The sequence below is a fragment of the Triturus cristatus genome, chromosome 8, assembly GCF_964204655.1.
Source record: "Triturus cristatus chromosome 8, aTriCri1.1, whole genome shotgun sequence".
Taxonomy (NCBI): domain Eukaryota; kingdom Metazoa; phylum Chordata; class Amphibia; order Caudata; family Salamandridae; genus Triturus; species Triturus cristatus.
This window is the reverse complement of record NC_140591.1, coordinates 923,345,203-923,368,576: the sequence shown is the minus strand read 5'-3', so window position 1 is coordinate 923,368,576 and position 23,374 is coordinate 923,345,203. Positions and strand designations below refer to the sequence as shown.

The 23,374-nt window shown below is 48.4% G+C and overlaps 1 protein-coding gene across 5 annotated transcripts in view; it reads left to right on the top strand.

The window, feature by feature from the left end:
- The window catches only part of RIOX2 (ribosomal oxygenase 2), a 766,429-nt gene that overhangs the window by 674,139 nt on the left and 68,916 nt on the right, over nucleotides 1-23,374 (top strand). For all 5 annotated transcript variants that reach the window (XM_085622446.1, XM_085622442.1, XM_085622444.1 and 2 more), the window contains one exon: nucleotides 14,105-14,193. In XM_085622446.1, coding sequence (XP_085478572.1) covers nucleotides 14,105-14,193 — 89 coding nt within the window. The remainder of the gene's footprint in view (nucleotides 1-14,104; nucleotides 14,194-23,374) is intronic.

Sequence of the window (23,374 nt, the reverse complement as noted above, 5' to 3'; positions counted from 1 at the left end):
ATGTCCTGTGGCAGTGAATACAGCCTGGGTACGCCTGCCAAGTGCAGGGTACAATCCTACCCCGAAGGGTGTTCACACCAGGCTGGCCGGGGCCCGACACAGACAGAGGTAGCGACGCAGGCGGAGGCGCTAAGCTCTAGCTGAAACTGATGCGCACTCTGTACTGCGTAGTGAACCTTAGTGCCTGACTAATGACGTGAGAGGTGCGCCCTCTAACGGTCAGTGGACCGCCACGCACTCGGGACCCGGGCGAAGGGAGATGACAGGCAACCAAGTGCGGCCGCGAAGGAGCAAAGAAGTGTTCCCGCAGCCACAAGGACAAAACCAAAGACAAGGCATATACACGCACACTAAGTAAACTCTGCAATAAGGAAACTTAAAGGGACCCGCTTCCCGTACTCATCTTGACACAGCTGCAGCAGCAGAAGAAAGAGGTGGCTCAAGGATGGAAGATGGCGGTTACGGGGGCTGGCGGCTCCTGCTTGGACAGTTCTGTTCTTTGTTTGTACTTCATGGTTTCCCTGGCATCTTGGGAAACTAAGTCCTTCAGGGTTGTTTATATCAATTGACATGGCTGCTGTTTGATAATAAAGAAGAAAGATGATGCCAAATTCTTGCCTCTGTGTCCTGACTTAGAACTGTGATTATTACCAACAAAGAGGTAATACGTGTGATGACTCTCACTGAAAGGCTTGAAACCCTCATGACACGTAGAGGAATAAAGGGAATAGACGAATCAAACAAGAAGCATATTGGAAGAAAATTGGACTCCGAGTTCGGTGACAGCCTCCACATATTAAAAACCAAAGGAAATGATGGACGGAGTGTTGAACATTGCAAGCACTCACCCCCAGTCAACTGATCTGGGTTTAATCCATCACTGTTCTTTAGCCCACTCTGCCACCCCAGTTCAGACATGGCCATATGCAAATCAGTCTGACCCTGTGCCTCATGGGAACAGTCCAGCCCGAACTGCCAAGCCATGTCTTCCCTGGACCGGAAACAAGCTTCCTAGGACCGGTTTCTGGCATTTCAGCCGTTTTCAGCCAGGCTTGCTTGAATCCAGTGGCAAAGTGAGCAAGGGACTCACGTCTGAGCATACCCTGCCAATTTATGGCGAACAAAGCAAAAACCAAAGGAAATGATGGACGGAGTGTTGAACATTGCATGCACACACCCCCAGTCAACTGATCTGGGTTTAATCCATCACTGTTCTTTAGCCCACTCTGCCACCCCAGTTCAGACATGGCCATATGCAAATCAGTCTGACCCTGTGCCTCATGGGAACAGTCCAGCCCGAACTGCCAAGCCATGTCTTCCCTGGACCGGAAACAAGCTTCCTAGGACCGGTTTCTGGCATTTCAGCCGTTTTCAGCCAGGCTTGCTTGAATCCAGTGGCAAAGTGAGCAAGGGACTCACGTCTGAGCATACCCTGCCAATTTATGGCGAACAAAGCAAAAACCAAAGGAAATGATGGACGGAGTGTTGAACATTGCAAGCACTCACCCCCAGTCAACTGATCTGGGTTTAATCCATCACTGTTCTTTAGCCCACTCTGCCACCCCAGTTCAGACATGGCCATATGCAAATCAGTCTGACCCTGTGCCTCATGGGAACAGTCCAGCCCGAACTGCCAAGCCATGTCTTCCCTGGACCGGAAACAAGCTTCCTAGGACCGGTTTCTGGCATTTCAGCCGTTTTCAGCCAGGCTTGCTTGAATCCAGTGGCAAAGTGAGCAAGGGACTCACGTCTGAGCATACCCTGCCAATTTATGGCGAACAAAGCAAAAACCAAAGGAAATGATGGACGGAGTGTTGAACATTGCAAGCACTCACCCCCAGTCAACTGATCTGGGTTTAATCCATCACTGTTCTTTAGCCCACTCTGCCACCCCAGTTCAGACATGGCCATATGCAAATCAGTCTGACCCTGTGCCTCATGGGAACAGTCCAGCCCGAACTGCCAAGCCATGTCTTCCCTGGACCGGAAACAAGCTTCCTAGGACCGGTTTCTGGCATTTCAGCCGTTTTCAGCCAGGCTTGCTTGAATCCAGTGGCAAAGTGAGCAAGGGACTCACGTCTGAGCATACCCTGCCAATTTATGGCGAACAAAGCAAAAACCAAAGGAAATGATGGACGGAGTGTTGAACATTGCAAGCACTCACCCCCAGTCAACTGATCTGGGTTTAATCCATCACTGTTCTTTAGCCCACTCTGCCACCCCAGTTCAGACATGGCCATATGCAAATCAGTCTGACCCTGTGCCTCATGGGAACAGTCCAGCCCGAACTGCCAAGCCATGTCTTCCCTGGACCGGAAACAAGCTTCCTAGGACCGGTTTCTGGCATTTCAGCCGTTTTCAGCCAGGCTTGCTTGAATCCAGTGGCAAAGTGAGCAAGGGACTCACGTCTGAGCATACCCTGCCAATTTATGGCGAACAAAGCAAAATCCAAAGGAAATGATGGACGGAGTGTTGAACATTGCAAGCACTCACCCCCAGTCAACTGATCTGGGTTTAATCCATCACTGTTCTTTAGCCCACTCTGCCACCCCAGTTCAGACATGGCCATATGCAAATCAGTCTGACCCTGTGCCTCATGGGAACAGTCCAGCCCGAACTGCCAAGCCATGTCTTCCCTGGACCGGAAACAAGCTTCCTAGGACCGGTTTCTGGCATTTCAGCCGTTTTCAGCCAGGCTTGCTTGAATCCAGTGGCAAAGTGAGCAAGGGACTCACGTCTGAGCATACCCTGCCAATTTATGGCGAACAAAGCAAAAACCAAAGGAAATGATGGACGGAGTGTTGAACATTGCAAGCACTCACCCCCAGTCAACTGATCTGGGTTTAATCCATCACTGTTCTTTAGCCCACTCTGCCACCCCAGTTCAGACATGGCCATATGCAAATCAGTCTGACCCTGTGCCTCATGGGAACAGTCCAGCCCGAACTGCCAAGCCATGTCTTCCCTGGACCGGAAACAAGCTTCCTAGGACCGGTTTCTGGCATTTCAGCCGTTTTCAGCCAGGCTTGCTTGAATCCAGTGGCAAAGTGAGCAAGGGACTCACGTCTGAGCATACCCTGCCAATTTATGGCGAACAAAGCAAAAACCAAAGGAAATGATGGACGGAGTGTTGAACATTGCAAGCACTCACCCCCAGTCAACTGATCTGGGTTTAATCCATCACTGTTCTTTAGCCCACTCTGCCACCCCAGTTCAGACATGGCCATATGCAAATCAGTCTGACCCTGTGCCTCATGGGAACAGTCCAGCCCGAACTGCCAAGCCATGTCTTCCCTGGACCGGAAACAAGCTTCCTAGGACCGGTTTCTGGCATTTCAGCCGTTTTCAGCCAGGCTTGCTTGAATCCAGTGGCAAAGTGAGCAAGGGACTCACGTCTGAGCATACCCTGCCAATTTATGGCGAACAAAGCAAAAACCAAAGGAAATGATGGACGGAGTGTTGAACATTGCAAGCACTCACCCCCAGTCAACTGATCTGGGTTTAATCCATCACTGTTCTTTAGCCCACTCTGCCACCCCAGTTCAGACATGGCCATATGCAAATCAGTCTGACCCTGTGCCTCATGGGAACAGTCCAGCCCGAACTGCCAAGCCATGTCTTCCCTGGACCGGAAACAAGCTTCCTAGGACCGGTTTCTGGCATTTCAGCCGTTTTCAGCCAGGCTTGCTTGAATCCAGTGGCAAAGTGAGCAAGGGACTCACGTCTGAGCATACCCTGCCAATTTATGGCGAACAAAGCAAAAACCAAAGGAAATGATGGACGGAGTGTTGAACATTGCAAGCACTCACCCCCAGTCAACTGATCTGGGTTTAATCCATCACTGTTCTTTAGCCCACTCTGCCACCCCAGTTCAGACATGGCCATATGCAAATCAGTCTGACCCTGTGCCTCATGGGAACAGTCCAGCCCGAACTGCCAAGCCATGTCTTCCCTGGACCGGAAACAAGCTTCCTAGGACCGGTTTCTGGCATTTCAGCCGTTTTCAGCCAGGCTTGCATATTCCCAGACAACCTAGGAAAATTATTGGCCCAATCTGAGGGTGTCTTGCTACAGGACTTTGTTAGAGAAAACCAGAGTTTGAAAAGAGAATTATCAGTTTTAAAGGTTAAGGTAACAGACATGAACAAGATCATTGATCAAACATCATTGCACATAATAAAAATAATGCTTAAAATAAACTTGACATCAACACCATGGCCATATAATCCATCAGACATTGATAAAGATTAATTTACAGTTCCTATCAGGACTTCTGACTGGAGATCCAGAAAACACAAAGCCGTCTAAAAGAACAGCCTTACTAATGCAATCATACAGTCAGGACATTATATATGCAGTAACAAATGACATGCAGAAATCCTCCAAATAATTGTTGCTCCCATACATTGTAAAATCACTGACAGGCATTGTTGAAATCATTTGCACTCTAAACAGACGTGGTCATGAGATTTCATACTCTAAACTGGAAGAAAATTATATCACCTTGCGCCTTCAGAAACTTGCTGCTACCTTAAATGAGCAAATTGTTCTTCTATCCAACATTTAGACTCATGTCTTCACTAACTTAGCACAGGATAACATTGATAGGCTGGAAGACACTCTTACTGGTAAGGAGAAAACTCATCGAGTCAACAGAAGAGCTATGCTGCCCAAGTTGTTTGGACCATAACCTTTTAAAGCTCCTCTCCCAAGCATTGAGAAGCAAAAGCAAAGAACATTGACCACCACAAATACAGAAGAATTGTTCATTTATGTTTCTGGTGAGCGAGTTGAGCCTCAGTCAATTATTACAAGTAAAGAAGTCATGCCGGAATGTGTTGCCCAATTGAAGCTTGCAAAAAATAAGAATATAATCTGGGCTGTTATAAGACAAGAAAGAAGCGAGCCTTGCACAGATAATACCAAGTTGGACAGGATTCGACATCTGTACTAGAGACCTAGTTAGTGTATCACAGGATGATTCCAGAGGCTACTTGCTCACCAATAATTCCCCTGCAACTGAGTTGACAACTGTTTCTGAAATTTCAAAACAGTCCGAGCTGATAAGGGAATAATCACTGCCTTTGGCCAAATTTGTAGTGGTTATGAATCAAGCTCTCTATGCAAATCCAACTGAGGTTTTGTGGAAGCATAAAGCAGCGTACAATAGAATCATTCTTCAAATGGACACCTTTGACACCATTTGCAATGTCATGTTCATTCTTGGAAAATGCTTTCAAGACGCTGGCCTTCGCAACATTTGCATTGAAGCAGACATGAGAGCAGAAGGATCAATATCATCAGTACTAGAAGGTCGTATGTACACTAGTGCAGTTGGAGTACACAAGTGCGTGTATGAAGCTTTGTTGAGACTGGCTTGGTTGGAGTTTATTCCCTGGATGGAGAAGAATTATGAAGAGAACGTTAAAGTACTCTACTCCTTAATTAAGAATGTTAATGACTTTGCAATGCCAACAGAGATTAGACCACCTCTTGCAGAATTCTGCCCATGCCTAAGTAAAACAGCTTTGGGATGTATTCCTAGAACATCTTCGTCATGACAATGTAGATCTCTCTGCATTTTGGATGTTGTATGCATTCTGCATTAGGAACTGCAAAATGTCAACATGTGTCTGCTGTGTAAATGACCTCAGTTTTACTGACACATGCAGACTTCCCATCAGAGGAAGGTGTTGACAACGAATGTGAATGATAAAATTGTTTTTATGTTCACTCATGGCATACATTGCCTATGTGAGATGTAACTATTATTATTTGAAATTTGAAGTGGAAAGTATCTGTATAATCTATATCAATATATGAGGAATATAGTGAAGTTTTATTGTTATTATTTTAAGGACTATATTGTTATTATTACAATTAATATGTAGCCTAACGGCTGGGGCGGTCGACCTCAAATCTGGGCAACGGGGTGGAATCCCTGCACCGACGCTCAACATTCTGTGATTCTGGGCAAATCACCTAATCTCCCCGTGCCAAAACAAAAATGAATGTGTCCTTATGTAATGCAACTAGTGCTCATGTGAAGCACTCTGATACCGAATACCTTCGGGTCAAGTTTGTGCTATACAAAACTCTGAAGAAAAAAAATATATATATATTTTTAAAGAATATTGAATTTACCCAACCTGGTGAAATTAGATTTATTGTTCCACATATTATGATGCATTTGTATGCTATTTATCAAAAATATGAATACCATCATGTTCTTTCGGCTATGGTTGCTAATCCAATAATATCAGACAAAAGGCAAAGAGTGATGACTTGCTATCACATATTTCCTATCTCTAGCCATCCATACCTTGCAAAGTCATGTTAGAACCCATTCCCCGAATAGTACCAATGGCTTAATTTGGGGTTCTGGCTGATGGCCTAAGTGTTGTGATGTCCCACAGCACTGCGTGCAGGCTGAGTGTTATCTGGTTAGTCTTAAGCAGTGCAATCGATGCATGCTCTGTGAAGCAGCAGCACCAGTAGATCGCAGCTGGAGCATGCAGCAGACAATATAATTTTGATGGCTTATATGGTGCTCACAAGTGTGCAGGAGAGAAAGTATCTTCAGTGAATGTGGCTGTGACTTTAGGGTGCCAGATCTCAAGTGCAGCTCTAGTACGACAGCAGGGTTTTTCACAATGTAATGGCCCATCACACAAGGTGACTTTCGTTCGGCCTCCTCATGCAGGGTCACATCAGCCTTGAGTTTTAGGAATGCAGTGGTTCACAGCTGTGATGGGCTGACTTATGTGGTGCATCTAGAAGGGTCATACTTCAGCCTCATTGCTGCAGTGTTTCATCGAGCAGGCTGCTCGGGTTGGTCAACTTGGTGTCGGATTGGACTGTAGAGCATGGCGCCCGGAATCAGTCTGACTTAGCAGCTAAGTACCTTATGGATTTAGAGGCACACAGGAGCTCAGGCTCTGGCGGTGCAAGCCATATTCTAAGCTTGCAGGGCATTGTAGCCCTCTCTTAGCAGGACTCTACCAGATAGATCTTCTCTGTACTCTTGGAGATTTAATACTTCCCTTTAAAAGGAAGACAGAAATAGATTCTTTATTTTTTACTCTCATCCCTCTTCACAGGTGTGCCCAGCATCTTCAGGTAAAAAGATGAACACTGCATATGTGAGAGGGGCCCACTTATACCAAGTCCTGGGGTCTCTTGGCACTTCCAAATATCCAATTGAATTTCACAGTTAGCCTGAAATGTTTGGGGGAACAAATCCTTGCATCATAAATTTTTCAATATTCTATAGATCCAGGAGAGACATGTTAGGGGGGGGAGTCTTGTGGTACAGGCTTCTACCAGCTGCTCTAATCTCAGCATGTTGCTTACTACTCCCCCTATAAAGAAGAATCTTAGTGAGTGAAAACATTTTGTAAAGGCCTCTTTTTATGTACAAGATTGGCACTCTGATTTGTTAACTCCATCTGTTTGTTGTGATGCTACACTCACACCCTTTGTGATTCGGTGGCACAAGTCCTCCCTGGGTGCCTGAAGACCTTCGCACTGTGCTCTTTCAGGGAATTCAAGATGATCATGATGCAGCCAAGTTCACCTTTCATTATGACTAGGACTTTCCCATTTATGGGACTCTCTGGTTCGGGTACAAAGCTGATTTTGCCCTCAAAACTTTTATGGAGAGTAGGTAGGGCTACTGCTTGCTCTCTAGGCATTCCCAACAAGGCTTGCCAGCTGCAACAAATCCACCACTCCTTTTGTGGCCTTGTCCGACGCATCCCTTAATGTCTCTGGATAGGTCGAGGTGCCCACTGCCCCCGCAGCCAAGGTCAGCTTACCACTCAGTCCACTGCCCTGACCGCAGCCACAACTGCCAAACCTCTTTAGGGTGCCCTTACAGGGTCACAGCCGCCCAGTAGAAGGCATAATCCACCATTTCTCTATGGATTGCGTCGCACAGGTGGGTCCTACAAATTTTTCTCAAAGTTTACGCCTTACCCTTCCTTCTCCCTGCCACACCTTCCACCTAACAACTGATAGAGGACCAAATCTCTATCTTGCATCAGGAAGTGCAATCCCTTTTGCCCAAAGGGGCCGTCGAGAGGGTGTCATCGCCAGACATAGGAAATGGTTGTTATTCCCCCTACTATCTGGTGCCCAAGAAGGACGGAGGACTTAGGCCTATTCTAGATCTGCGCCCTCTCAGTGCCTTCCTCTGGAAGGAAAAATTCAAACTGCTCACCTGGGCCCAGATCTTGTCTGCACTTGACCGTGTAGACTGGATGGTGGTGTTGAACCTGCAGGACGCCTATTTCCATATACCCATCCTGCTGGCTCATCGGCACTCCTTGTGATTCTTGGTGGGAGAGGGGCATTTCCAGTTCACTGTGCTCCCATTTACTCTCACCAGCACCCCATGGGTGTTCACGAAAGTGGTGGCAGTAGTAGAAGCCATTTGCTTTCACTGCGGTCAGCTGTGCGTCTCTTGTTCTACTTTCACAGCTGGTTGTGGAAGGTGAGCTTGGCCCAAGCAGTTGTCAACCACCTCCAGACTACGGCAAACCTCCTCTCATCTTTGAGGTTCACTATCAACGTGTCAAAGTCATACCTGACTCCTTCCTAGACACTCCCCTTCGTTAGTTTTGTGCCTTTCCCCGGGAAAGAGAGTCCAATACATTCAGGCTAGGATCTTGATTTTTCAGCCTTGGTCGTGGAGTTCAGTGATGTGCCCCTGAGGATGCTGGGACTGATGGCCCCCTTGATCCTGCTTGTCGAGCACGCCAGGTGTGGGCTCTGCAGTTGGATTTGAAGTCCCAGTGTGCCCCACATCCAGGGGACGTCTCTGACTTGGTTCAGATTTTGGAGGAGACTGCAAAATATATTTAATGGTGCAATTGGGTCAATGACAGACCCCCTGTCCTAACCAAAGCTGACAGTGGTTACTGATGCATCATTTCTAGGCTGAGGCGGCCACGTCAGAGAGGTGAACCTTCTGGAGCTGAGGGCCAGCTGCATGACCCTGAAAGCCTTCCTGCCATCCATCAAGGAGGGGCTGGTACAGGTGCTCATGGACAACACTGCTACCATGTGGTACTGCAATAAAACTGGAAGGCGTGGGGGGGTCACAGACCCTGTACCATGAGGCCTTGCACCTTTGGAAATGGCTGGACCACTAAGGAATCAGGGCGAAGAAACTGAGCTGGTGGCACCTAGCAGATCACGTGTGGAAGTTACACCCCGAGGTGGCGCAAGGTCTCTTCCACAAATGGGGAGAACCTTGGCTCGAACTGTTTGCAACCACCAACAACATGCAATGTCAGCAGTTCTGCGCATTGAAGTTTCCTAGGCTTCTCATGCTCCGAGACATGTTCCATCTTGAGTGGAACCAGGGACACCTTTATGCCTTTCTGCCGATACCACTCCTGCCCCAAATTCTCAAGAAGACTGGACCCAAGTCATTTTAGTGGCTCTGGATTGGGCAAGTAGCGTATGGTATGCAGAACTCCTGGGCTTGAGCACCTGCCCTCTGATCAGGATGCCCCTCCGGGAGAATCTGCTGTTGCAGCAACAGGGTCGCGTCCACCCAGGCCTTTGCACTCTCCACCTTCATGCATGGAGATTGAGTTGCGACAGCTGAACGCTTCGACTTTCCTCCAGAGGTGGTTGATGTCACCGTGGCAGCCAGACATCTGTCGACAAAGGCTGCATATGCCTGTTGTTGGGACAAGTTTGTGGTTTGGTGTGGCACACTCCAAATTGATCCCATCTAGACCAAACTGTCTGATGTCCTGTTATTTGCTTTATCTCTTGCCCGTCAAGGCCTTGATTTGTGCACTATTTAAGTTTATCTTTCGGCTCTTTCTGACTTCATACGGTTGCCTGACCAGCCCTCAATTTTTTAAGTCACTTGTTGTAATGCAACCCATCAAAGGACTGCAACATGTGTTTTCCCCTTCTCCTTTTGTGATGCCCCTGTGGGACCTCCATCTGGTCCTCACTTATTGATATGTAGTCCATCAAACCACTTCACAGCAGTCCATTATGACTCCTTAATATCAATACTGTGTACCTTGTCAACATTACTTTGGCATAGCATGTGACTGAACTTCAGGCTCTCTGTGTTAATCCACCATACACCACCTTCTTCCCAGACAAACTGGTTCTGCGGACTGCCGAATGTTGTGACGCTGTTCATCATTGGTAAAACTATCACCCTGATGGTGTTCTATGCTCTACCTCACCTCTCTGAGGAGACGAGAAGACTATTCCACTTGGATCCCCAAGAGAGCATTGAGCTTCTACATAGAATGTACCAGGAAATACAGGCTAGTCGATCAGCTCTTTGTGGGGTTCACTGGAGCGATAAAAGACAAGGCTGTACAGAAGCACACCAGCTCATACTAGATCTTGTTCTGCATTAAGCTCTGATACACGTTGGCGAGCAAGCAGTCTCCGGAAGGACTGCGGGCTCACTCTACCAGGCCAAAGCTTCTACTACTGGTTTAGCCTGACAATTACGTGGGCACCCACCTTTTGTTTGTGAAGTATTATTGTTAGTACAGCCAGGTCTGCCTAGAGGGGTATTTTGCCCACTCAGTCCTGCAAGATTTTCTGATTTGAGTTCAATCACAGACCCATCTTCATTCAGGTATTGCTTTGATATCTTTTCAAAAGGTGAGGACTCTGCAGGTAGAAGTCTCTGTCAGAGGAACAAATTGCTTATCTTTGGTAACGCTCTTTCTGGTAGAGACTTTAGCCGCAGATTCCTCTCTGACCCTCCCATCTCCCATCCTCCCCGTTCTGTGATTGGACTCCATCCATTAATAAGATCTCAAGTCTATGAATCTGCACACTGGTCTACCAATTTGCTTTCTGGGCTCCGCGTCTGGGGGTGTGGACATTCTGGAAAATCAACTGACATCAGCAAATGGGAGTGTCCTCTGTATAGGCACTGCATTCAATTCCGGAGCAGAATTGTGTAAGTACGGAGCTGCACAACGCCACCTTCTGCTGCGCAGGGGTACTAAGAAAAAGTTTCCGGATCCAGTCTGAGACCTAGGTAATAGTCAAAAGGTAAGTAATCTGCAGCTAAACAGAATCACTAACAAATATACCGAAGGTAATTAACTTGTTTGTGTGGAAGCACACAGTGGTATTTATGGTACTATGTCTCAGCCTTCATATCTGACCTGGTCCAGCAATTTCTCTGTAGCACGTCTCTAACATAACCGCTGTAAGATATTGGCCATATATTTGAAGGGGGTAAGGACCTACTTCACATAATAATCGCAATTCTTGTCATGGTGAACCACTGACATCCCTAAATAAGCCTGCACTTAACCCTCTGGTAGCTTGGCACAAAAGAGTGAAAAACTTCGAGTTAATGTGTAAAATATTTATGCAGCACTCAAACAGCAATAAAGTGAACACACCACACAAGTAAAACCCCAAACCAATTCTGAAAATTATAGAATATTGTATTGACTAAAATAGCACCCAAAAAACTAAAATCCAATAAGTAGAACCATAGATATGAATTTAAAGATTTTGAATTAAAAATAGCGTTAAAGCATAAAGCGCCAACCACAATTATCTAATCACGCTAGAGCGGGTCAAAGTCAAAAGTTAAGGCTGACCCCATTGAATACAGGGACCAGGATTGTCCCGATGGAAAGTTTACTTTTATACTCTGAAACCATTATGGAGAAATAGTGGGGCTAGATGACGGTGGGCTGTTGAAGAGCAGGGTCTTGGGGTGGTCATCGACAAAAGTGATGAATCTCTGAGTGGGAAAAATCTGAAATTCATGCTCTGTAAGACCTCGACCAGATGCTGCTCGGCATCAGTCCTGATGAAACATTCTAATTTCAGACTTAGAAACTTTTCTGGAAGGCCGTATCTCCTTTAGCAGGGAAAACCGGCAAGTTGATACCGACTGACGATTCGTGCGACCCCGGTCTTTATTGGTTCTTAAGGCAGAAAGTTGGCAAAAAAGTTTCTAAGTCCCACTTCTTGTAGTGTGGGGACAGAAGGAGTACACTCTTATACCAGGGTCATGATCTGGGGGAGGCACAACTTGGTGGTAAGGACTCGCTACAACAGAGGGTAGCATCAGGGTCCAGAGCAGGCCCAGTTTGAACTGGTCAGCTGTGCAGTTGCAGGGAAAGAGGCCTCTGTATGCTTGCTGTGTCCCTGTAGCTCAAACAGGTGGTCAGCCAACTGACCCTTGGAGTCACTTCTGGCAGTCTGGGTTCAAGGCAAGCAGGTCCAGTTGTCCTTCAGGTTCTTCAGACAGTAGGGCAGTCCTTTTTCTGAAATGTTCCAGGTCCAGGAGAGTTCTGTGGGGTCTACATTTATGCCCAGTGCCAGACTGTGCGCCCCTCCCTCCCACACACACCAGTTCTGGTCAGTTCCTCCCCACCCTCAGGATTTGGAGCCAGCCTGACTATTGAGAAAAAGGGAGAGAGGTGTAGGTGCAAGCTTTATATGGCAGTGGCATGGTAGGCATCCTTTGGAACTCAGTAAGGAGCTCAGCACAGCTCCCAGCTCATCCTATCAAGGGAGGTAACCCATCCACCACACCCATAGCCCTTTGTCCACGGCCTGGAAGGAATACACATCTCACCACAGGTGCAGCCATTGGGTTCCGGTGACAGCTGGATACTGGCAGGATAGCCTTTTGGTTTAAGGTAGGAAATGGCAACTTTGTAAAAAGTGTCACTTCCACAATAGCAATATAAAATACGACTTGACCATTACGTTAGTTGAATTTTAAATTACTATCAAAATGAGTCTTTGAAATATGTTTCTAGCTATTCTCAAACTGAATTTAGCACTTATTAAATGTAATAGTCTAAACTAGTGTTAACCTATGGGAGAGCCAGTCTTGCTACAGTGAAAATGACTTTGGAGGTTTTTTACTGGTATGGCAGGGAAAACATTAAATATACATGTCCTAATTTTAAATACAGTGCTTCATATACCGTGGGTTTTTAAGGCCTACCTTAGGGGTGACATCTAAGTGTTAAAAAGGATGGTTTAGACCTAGCAAAAGGTTTATTTTTGCAAGGTCGATTTGACAGTTTAAAACTGCATACCCAGGCTAAAGAGGCCTGCTTAGAGGCATGTTTTTCAGTTCCACTTTGCAGGACCTGGGCATAGGTTGTACTATATACTAGGGACTTACAATTACATTACCTGTGCCAATTAGAGGCGTATACATTTTGATTTTTTTCAAAAGGGAGAGCATAAACACTTTACCCCTGTTAGCTGGGGTAAAGTGCACAGGGTTCTACAGCCAATAAAGATAGGGTTCAGTAAAAAGGAAAAAATACTGGGTGACGCTTCAGGAAGGGCACATTTTCCAAAAACCTGCATCACTATACCCTTGTCCCATTGCTACTTTAGCAATGCTGCTTCAAAGTTAGTGCATAGGCATTTAATCTTCTAGCCCTACTCCTTTAGTCATCTCCTCATCTCCTTCAGAAGCATTCACTTACTAATCCACACAATCATCCATTCATGTTCTTACTCTATTCATCATCAATGTACTCATCTATCCATGGACACCCATCTTTACACTTGCAATCCACTCAATCGTCCATCTTTTCATCAGAGGACCCTCTAATCTTCCCCTTACTCTATCTATCTATGCACTTAATCCATCTTTTAACTCACTGGTCAACTTGATCTTCTATCAGTGAACTCCATCACGGCTTTGACAACCACCTTCATCCATCCAACAATGCCTGCAGTCAATCACTCCACTCATTTGGCCATCCACTCCCTATACATAGGGGTCGTGCACTCTCTCCAGCACCCACCCATCGATCCATGCACTCACTCATCTAATCACCCACACATTGACTCTGTCTTGCATTGGCCCACCCATCAACTCACTTACAGACCAACCAATAAGAAAGCATTTGTCTTGAAAACGGTTCCAGACCAATTGACTTTCCTTTTGCCTGTTGTTGTATTTTAGTTCCAGGGAAACAATTGGCAAATACATGTTTAGCCATGTGACCCTAATCAAAGCATCGTTTAATCCAAGGTTTACTTCCATTGTTTGAGAATGTTACTGTGTGCTCTCTCTGAAATGTTTGTGACTTGTTTTTCTCTAAAGGTGGAAAGCTACCCAAATTGAACAGTCAAATCCAATTAGCGTTTAAAGATCATGTTATTATCACATTGGAACCAGATGAAAACAACGACGTAAGTACAGAAATGTTTGGAGAAATATTTCTTTATGAATTAATTCAGTTCTATTTTGTAATGCTTCCTGATTCGTAAGTCTGTTCTTACTTTGTTTTCTGAACACTTTTTTTCTGCCTGGGAACTCCGTGAAAGAACGGTCATCAAAGCTTTGCACTACTGTGAATATTGATTATTATTCAATTCGTTATTTTTTTTAGTTGTATGATTTGTTTGCTGATATCACTATTTCGTGGTCAAATGTAAACCTTTTTTTCACAAAACAATATAGAAATTGGAATAATTCACGATTTATTTGATCAACCGCACGCATCAGTGGAGACATCTAGCTAGACATTTTAATTGAAATATTGCTTTCTTGCCTGTTATCTGATATGCCACTTGATTGGAACAACTCACTCATGCGACCTTTTCATTATCATGTAATCTTGTATCAGTATAGCCTCGATCTAAACGTGCGTGCCAAAACAATACATTTTACTTCATTGATTAGGCAAGGTCTGTTGCCATAAGCTCTAGATAGCATTAATAAATATTCATTAGGGGAGGAGCCTAGCGGGCAACCAAGATGGCCGCGTAGGCTTACGGCTCTCGAGGGCCTCCGCAACCTCCCACGTCTATCCTGACTTAATCCTGGTTTACTTGACGGGCTTTTGCAGATGAACTTGCGCTGAGGTGCCACCCGTTTTCCAATTTCAGATCGGACGCCGGGACCCGGAATGGTTGCACTCCGAAGTTTGCGGCCTGCTCTTGCCTTGGTCCCGATCTCGAGCTGGTGAAGTGCCCGGGTACGAAGTGAACAACAGCGGCTGGCTGGGCTTGACCTGCCACGGACCCCGCACTTTCACTTTCGTTTTCAAGCTTGCTCTCTGCTATCGGCCGAGAGACTCTGGTGTTTCAGAGGGGCGCGTACGGCGAAGTGTCTGGCCTGACTCTCGGATTATACATGGGCTGACTGTCGGCGACGGCTGTGCCCAATTGAATTAGCTACTTGGTCCCTTCTGGTGCAGACGGGTGCCGGCCTTGGTGGCCTCCGGATGATGGCGGCGAGACTAGACGGAGACAAGTCGAAACCCAAGTCAACCCGGAGGGGTGCCTATACCCAGGTCAATAACATGGATCGATATGCGCAGGCAAAGGGATCCCCTGGTGGCTCGCATAAATCGCCTGAGAGGTCTAAGGAGGTCTCCGGCCCATCGTCAGAATTGACCCTGCTGGACGTCATGGGCGCCATTGAGGAGATGAAGACCGCTGTGGGTCAGCAGTTTGATACCCTGGCTCATAAACTGGATGCGGTCCTGATCGATGTGAATTTGGTCAGGGCAGACCTGTCCAAAACTAACGAGCGGGTCGACTCCTTGAGTCAAGCGGCGTCGAGTCTAACTGTGGACGTGGCCGCCCTGCAGACGGAGGTCCGTAGGTTGCGGCTAGCCAGTGATCTGACGGACCGTCGACTTGAGGACTCTGAAAGCAGGGCTAGACGGAACAATGTCCGTATCATTGGAGTGCCGGAAAGATCGGAGGAATCTGCTGCGGATCTTTTTGTTGAGGATCTGGTGACCAATAATCTCGCGCCCAAGGGACTGAGCAAGTTCTTTGCGGTGGAGCGGGCCCACAGGATTCCGGGTGGTGCGCCCAAGGTGGGTGCTCCCCCGCGGCCTATAATCGCCCGACTCTTTAACTTTCGGGATAGGGATGCTATCCTTCAGGCGTCGAGGGTTGCCGGACCGCTGAAGTTTGAGAACTCCAATGTCAGCTTTTACCCGGACTTCACGCAAGCGGTCCAGAAACAACGGCTGGGATTTTTGGGTGTCAAACGGCGCTTGAGGGACATGGAGCTGAAATATGCAATGTTATTCCCGGCGAGGCTGCGGGTTGAGTTCCAGGGTCGTTCCCACCTTTTCGACCGGCCGGAGGCGGCTGGAGACTGGCTGGATGCCCTGCCTCGGGGACAAGATCGAAACAGTCGGATGGCGGAGAGCGGACGGGATTTGGTGAAGCAGGACTAGAACTTGGTTCCTGGTGATGGACTGAACTGGTGACGTTTTGTACCTTGGCTCAACTGGACCCTAGATTGGCACAATATGCCCTTCAAATGCCCGGGGGTTGTGGGGAGCTTATTGGGGTCCTTTCGTCCTTCTGGGGTTCTTTTTGTGGTATATCTTAGGGCGACAGGCACACTGCGAGTTGGGGGGGGCTGTTCGGGCTCAAGCAGGGGTGCAGGGAGGGGGGAGTAGTGGTTTGGGGATTGTGGGGGAGGGGGGTTGTTGGGGATTGTTTGTTTGTTTCGCAAGGCAATGTGAAGTTCTCTGCTGACTTATCCGGGTTGTGCTTTCCGGGATGTGGGTGTCATGCACAGGAGTGGGATGGGGGGTAGGGGATTGAGAATCCTTTCGTGGAATGTGAATGGACTTGGGGACAGGATCAAGCGCGGGGTGGTGCTGCAGTTTTTTAAGCGGATTTCGCCCGACATTGTTTTCCTGCAGGAGACACACGTGATTGGGAACTCCTTCCATGCCCTAAATAGGAGGGGCTATCGCCTTGCCGCTCACTCTGGTTTCACTTCTGGCTCTAGGGGAGTGGGCATTTTGGTTAGGACCTCTCTCCATTGGAAGTTGATGAGGTGCTTCACGATGATAGGGGGCGCTATGTGGCACTGGTGGGGAGATGGGAGGGTAGGACTATCTCGCTCGTCGCTGTGTATGTGCCTCCGGGGTTACAGACGGCTACATTTGCTGATTTGGGGCGTTTGGTCCTGGGACTCCCTGGGGGGGTTCTGGTGTTGGGGGGTGACTTTAATGCCGTTGTCTCCGGGTTGGAGGACCGTCACCCCCCCAGGGATCTCCCTAGGGCTCAGGCCTGGTTGGGTGGCTTTTTGGACACCTTGGGACTTGTAGATTGCTGGAGATTGATGCACCCGGGTCAGGCGCAATATACCTTTCACTCGGGGGCCCATGGGAGTCTCTCGAGACTTGATTACATGCTTATGCCGGCGATCCAAGCTGGGATGATTGGGGAGGTGCGTCATTTAGCCCGAGGTATTTCTGATCATTCCCCTATATGGTTGCAACTGAAGGTTGTCCCTGGGGCAGAGGGGAGAGTGGCACCCATTAGCCCCTGGTATCTACGTAACCCTAAGATCCGCGCGAAACTGGTCAAGTCCACTGATCACTACTTTAATGATAATGTGGGGTCGGTGCCGTCGGCCGTCTCCCTATGGGAGGCTTATAAGGTGGTGATCAGGGGGCAGGCCTTGTCCCTTATCTCCCATGCTAAGAGGTGCGAGAGAGCAGAGGTGGTTCGCCTGGAAACTGAAATAGCTGAAATGGAGGAGGACTTGGAGCGGGGAGTTACTGATGAGAAAGTGCATGTTCTCAGCCTCAAACAATCAGATTATAGAGCTCTAGTCACGGAAGCCGCTAAAGGGATGAGTAGAGAGCAGCAAGGACGACTGTATGATGTGGGGGATAAGGCCGGAAAGTTGATTGCTTGGTTGGATAAGAAGGAGAGAGCGAGCAGGGTTGTGCCCGTTGTGGAGAGAATGGATGGAGTGCGTGTGACTGACCCGGTGGAGATCGTTGACTGCTTCGCGGCTCATTTCCGCGGGGTCTACTCTCCGGTTTCTGTGCGTTCGGAGGAGGATTCTCATCTGTTGCTTAGAGACATTGCATTGCCAACCCTATCGGAGGCTGATGCAGTATTGATGGAGGCGAAGTTGTCGTCAGATGAGATCGCTCTGGCCACTCGCTCGATCGCATTGGGTAAAGCTGTGGGTCCTAATGGTCTTCCCATCGGACTATATAAGTTGCGTCCCGATAAGATAGCGCCACATCTTCGGGACATGTTTTTCGCGGCACGTGCGGCGGGCTTCCTCCCCCCTGACCAACGCCTCGCCAACATAGTTGTGATACACAAAGAGGGGAAGCCGCGAGATCGCTGCGCCTCCTATAGGCCCATTTCGCTGTTGAACGCAGAACCCAAAATTCTGGCCAAGGTATTGGCTAATCGACTGGTTCGGGTCGTGGGCGACTTGATTCATCAGGATCAGTCCGGTTTCATACCTCATCGGAATACCGCTCTAAATTTGAGGCGGTTGCACGGCGTGCTTGCTAGAGCGGAATTTATACGTGAGCCGGCCATCTTGGCATCTTTAGATGCTACTATGGCGTTCGACACTTTGGAGTGGCCATATATTTGGGCCGTGTTGGCGAAATTTGGGTTCGGCCCTGAGTTTATTGGTTGGGTAAAATTACTATATGCTGACCCTCTGGCTCAGGTGGTGGTGAATGGTAGGGTATCGGCTCCCTTCGCACTGGGGAGAGGTACGCGGCAGGGATGTCCGTTATCACCCCTTCTCTTTGCACTTTCTCTGGAGCCTCTCGCCGCCTGGTTGCGTTGGGAGCCGTCGTTGCGAGGCATTAGATGGACGCCGGAGTTTGAAGACCGTGTCTCCCTTTACGCGGATGACATCCTTCTGTATCTCACCTCTCCCCGACAGTCGCTAATTGTATTGGTGGACGTCCTGAATTCCTTTGGTCGCAACTCCGGCCTGGTCATCAACTGGGCCAAATCGTGTGTTTACGTCCTCTCGGGTGAGGCCCGCCTCCTGCCACGGGATTGCCCTATCCAGATTGCTACCCTGGGGTTCAAATATTTGGGAATCTTTATCTCACTGGATCCCGCGGTCCGCTATGAGCGAAACCTTCTCCCTCCCCTCCAGCGATTGAAGGCCGACGTCGCGAGGTGGCGACGACTTCCGCTCTTGCCACTCGGACGGGCGGCATTGTTTAAAATGATGTCGCTACCTCGCTTCTTGTACGCTTTGCAAAATACTCTAGATGTCGTGCCGGCCCGTTATTTCCGGGAGGTGGAGGGTCTTCAGCGCCAACTGTTTTGGGACGGGCGGCCGCGGATTGCTCTCGCCAAGTTGACGCTCCCTTGGTACGATGGGGGGGTCGCCCTCCCCGATATTAAACGATACTATTGGGCGTCTCAGTTGGCGGCGGTGAACCACGGGATATACGGTCCTGCCTTGAATCCGGCCTTCGAGATGGATACATTTCTGCTCCCGGGTGGGGACTATAATAGGGCGCTGTACTCGGTGACCCCGGACACGCGGTTGACAGGACCCACGCAGGTTGCGGTACGTGTGTGGCACGCGGCGAATGCTGCGATGAGGTGGAGGGATCGCTTGACTCGGGTGACGCCGTTGTATGCCTCTGGGCGGTTGGGCTGTTTGTGGAGATCGAAAGGCTTTGAGAAATGGGATATGATTGGTATATGTAAGGTGGGTGATCTTTGGGCGAAGGGGTCTTTCAAAACGTTTGAAATGCTTAAAACTGAATATAAATTAAACGATAGACTTGAGCATACCGGAAGTACTCTACCATGCGCTGTGTTCGGTTTTTCCAGACGTTGCTGCTATCCCCGAGTATTCCCCACTGGAGGATAGAGTGTTGGATGGCTACGTGCCCGACAGCACTATTTCTCTGATTTATAAGAAACTCATTAATGATCGCGCGGACTTGCTGCTCCGTCTGCGGGAGGCATGGACGGGCGATGGCTTGGAACTGGACGATGAGGACTGGGTATCGGCGGTGGCCTCCCCGAAAGAGGTGGCGATCCCGGCCCGCTTACGATTAATACAGCTGAAGATCCTTCATAGAGTGTATGTCACGGGGCCCGGTTTGCTGCGTATGGGTTACTCGATGGATGGACTGTGTAAGCGTGGATGTGGCCTGTCGGGTTCCTTTCTCCATATCTTATGGGAATGTTCGGAGGTTGTGCGATTTTGGAACGGTATCCACACCGTAATGGAGGAGGTCACGCACGTTGTTCTGTTGCCAGAGGCTAGGAGGTGTTTGTTGAATGTCTGGGAACCGAATGATTGTAATGCGGCACAGACGCAGTGGGAGACCTTGGGGTACATGGTGGCTAAGCGTAACATTGCACAGCTGTGGGGCTCCCCGAGGCCGCCCACGATCGAGGTATGGAAGGAGAATATGGACTGGTGTATGTTTAGGGAAAAGATGGTGTATGTGGCGAGAGGCAAGCCAGGGAAATGGAATAAGGTATGGGGTCCATGGAATTTATATCGAGGACGTATCTGCACCCCGCCTCTGCCATTAGAGGTCGATATTGCTTTGTCCCCCTAGCCACGCATTCTGCGGGATGGTGTGAGGTGTGTTCCATGCTTTGTTCTCCCGTTGCCCCCCTCTACCGCTTCCAGACAAGAACTGCTTTGGACACTGTACGTTGTTCCCCGTCCTGGGAAGAGCACGCTGCTATTTCGGACTCTCATTGCCTTGAGTGTGTTTTATATTTAATAAAAAATGAAACTGTTTATTCCGATTGCTACTGGCCTATGGCCACGGCCTGTTACATGTGCCCACGAACTGCCGGGAGCTTTGCCTCTGGTTCATTTGAATGTGTGGCGTTGCACTGCGGGCCCTCGGGCTCTATAGCGGCCGTCCCTGGTGGTTGTAGGCCCTTGTCTGTATTTTACTGTGTACCAACGGTTTCTAATAAAAAATTTTAACAAAAAAAAATAAATATTCATTGCTTACAAAAAATAGGAGCAGGAGGAATACTGCCTCCTTACGGAATATACTGAAATGGCAAGTATAATAGCCCCTTGTTGGAGAAACACTAGTTAATTTTACCCTTCACGCCTTTTGTGTATTTTATGTGGGAAACCTATGGTCGTACTGGCAGGTATCTTCCTTTTTTTAAGGGCGTTGGACCGTCGCCCAAACCTGGCCAAGATTATCCTTAGTCAGGGTAGCCACCCAAATGGGAGTACTTATTTGGTGACCCCGTGGGTGACTTGTGACCAAACAGCAGCTTATATCAAAATACGCTGTCCTAGGTCTGTTAAATGTTAAGAGGATTGAGGAACATTTGAGGTAACACAAACTAATATGAAATAATGTTTTTTTAGGTTTCCCTGAGTAAAGGTAAAAACATAGTAATTTTCCATTGTGTCCTTAAGTCGACATGTTTCAATCAAAATGAAACCCCCGAAGGTTTATGGCTTTCTTCAGAACCAGGCCCTTACTGCTATATCCACTACCTATCATGTTGGTGTTCCCTAAAGTGTTAATTATTGAAGATGCATAAAAAAAATCCATGAGTAAATTAAAAAATTGTTTCCGCTACCAACAGTCTGGGCCTAGGCTTTTGACTATGTAGATGAAGAGACTATAAAAAAACACCCAGATGTCCAACGTAAGGACGTGTCTTACAGCACACAGTATGAAAGCCATTTTCGAAGATACTAGTAGATTTCTGAATAATAACATTATAAAATCCAAAGCAGAACTTATTTCTCAAGAGAAACAATTGTATTTGTATAAACACCGGAGCACTCTGTGTAGGAAGGTGGAATCTGACTATATGGTTGCCCCCAACTTTTTGCCTGGTATTTGGATGGTTTTTGACTAGTCTGGCTGGGATCCTGCTATCCAGGACCCCAGCCTATCTGCTTCTTCTCTAAACTGATGTGAGTACCCTAGGTACCTTCCAATTGGATACTGAGGACACCCTATCAGCCCCTTGTAGATGGTACCCAGGGCATGGGTCCCTCAGAGGCCTACCAGGGGCTGCAGCACTTATTGTGCCACCCCTAGGACAGCCATACCAAATGACACCACCAGACCACTACTGTAGTCTGGGTAAGGTGGTGTTTGCACTCCTTACAGGGATATAGGTATCCTTTATCCCACTTAATACAACACATATATCCTCATAGGTCACCCCTAAAGCAGGCCTTGCTAATCCTACAGGGCAGGGTGCTGAGATATGTGTGAGGGGGGACCCCTACCTGAGTAGGGCCCCTCTGCAACCTTCGTAAAATCATTGCTGGGTTGTTTGTAGTGTAGCCATACCATATACTCTTAACCGCATTATAAGTATATCACGATAGCGTGATAACTTGAGAATGGCTGACACCAAACACGATAGGGTTCTGTGTAAACATGTAGGAATCATACCCCCAATCCAGCCATGGGACTGAGGGCATGATTCCCCCCTGCTAGATATGGGAAAAGCGGCAGAATTTAGACACCAATTTAAAAGTGCATGCGTAGTACAAAATGGATGCTACCCGCCACCCACACGTCTCTGGCTGCCTGTTGCTGGGCAGAACTCCAGCCACGGCAGCTGGACAATAGGGATCCTGTTGCAGGGAGGTGTTCCCACCTCCCCAGACAGACTATGTGGATTGGAACTGGGTGGGTGCACCATAGGATGCCTTTCAGAGTTGCACGTAGGCTTCCACAGTGCCTACATTCTGCATACACCACCTGGAACCGGTTCAGGGGCATCCTGTCCCCTGCCCAGGTGGGAAACATACAAAGGGGAGAGGGTGTAGCCACCCTTTTCCCGCCTGACCTGTCATTGGTGGACTCTGATCTGGACCCTCCCCTAATCTTTGGATAAAGGTGAATACTGGGTCCCCAGAGCCTCAGATTATTCTTGAACTTCACAGTCTTGACCTTCGACTTGCTGCCGCACAGCTAAAGGAAGAAATCTCCCTTGGGGTAAAGGAGTTACCCCCCTGCTTGGCAGGCACCTGAAACACTGCAAGTGACCCGGTTGGAACCTCGCTGCTCCTACGGACATTGACGACTCTTTCCTACTTTGAGGTGGGTTTCCAAGCATCCCAGAGGCCAGTGAGTGTGCACAGCAAAGCTCAGCACCGTGGACCCCGTGGGTGCCGAGATCCCCAATACCCCAGGACACCGGCCACCTCTTGCATAGCACTCGTCCCTGACCAGTGGGGAAGTTGTGCTTTGGCCCATTATTGAGCCAACCTCTCAGCATCATCTGTGCCAAAGATCGACGCCCTAGCCCGCTCCGGCGACCCGTGGGCGCATCTTTACGCACGCCAAATTGCTGCCTCCTGCGGTCCCTTGTCTCTCGACTTGTGGGCCCTAGCGGAGGTCAATATTCGATTCCAAGAGTTTCCCTGGTTGCTCCAGGCCTGCTCTTCAGTCTCCTCACTGGAGACCTCGCTCAGACCTCGTGGGTCTGCACCAGTAGCTGCTTTGTGTTTCTTGCGTGGGTTGCGGTTACCAAGGCTTAGTGGATCCAATCTGGACACTAACACCGCAGCGACCATCATTCTTCGTGGGACAGTCGCCCTCCAGAAGATGGCCTTCCTTGACGCCTCCTGGACCCC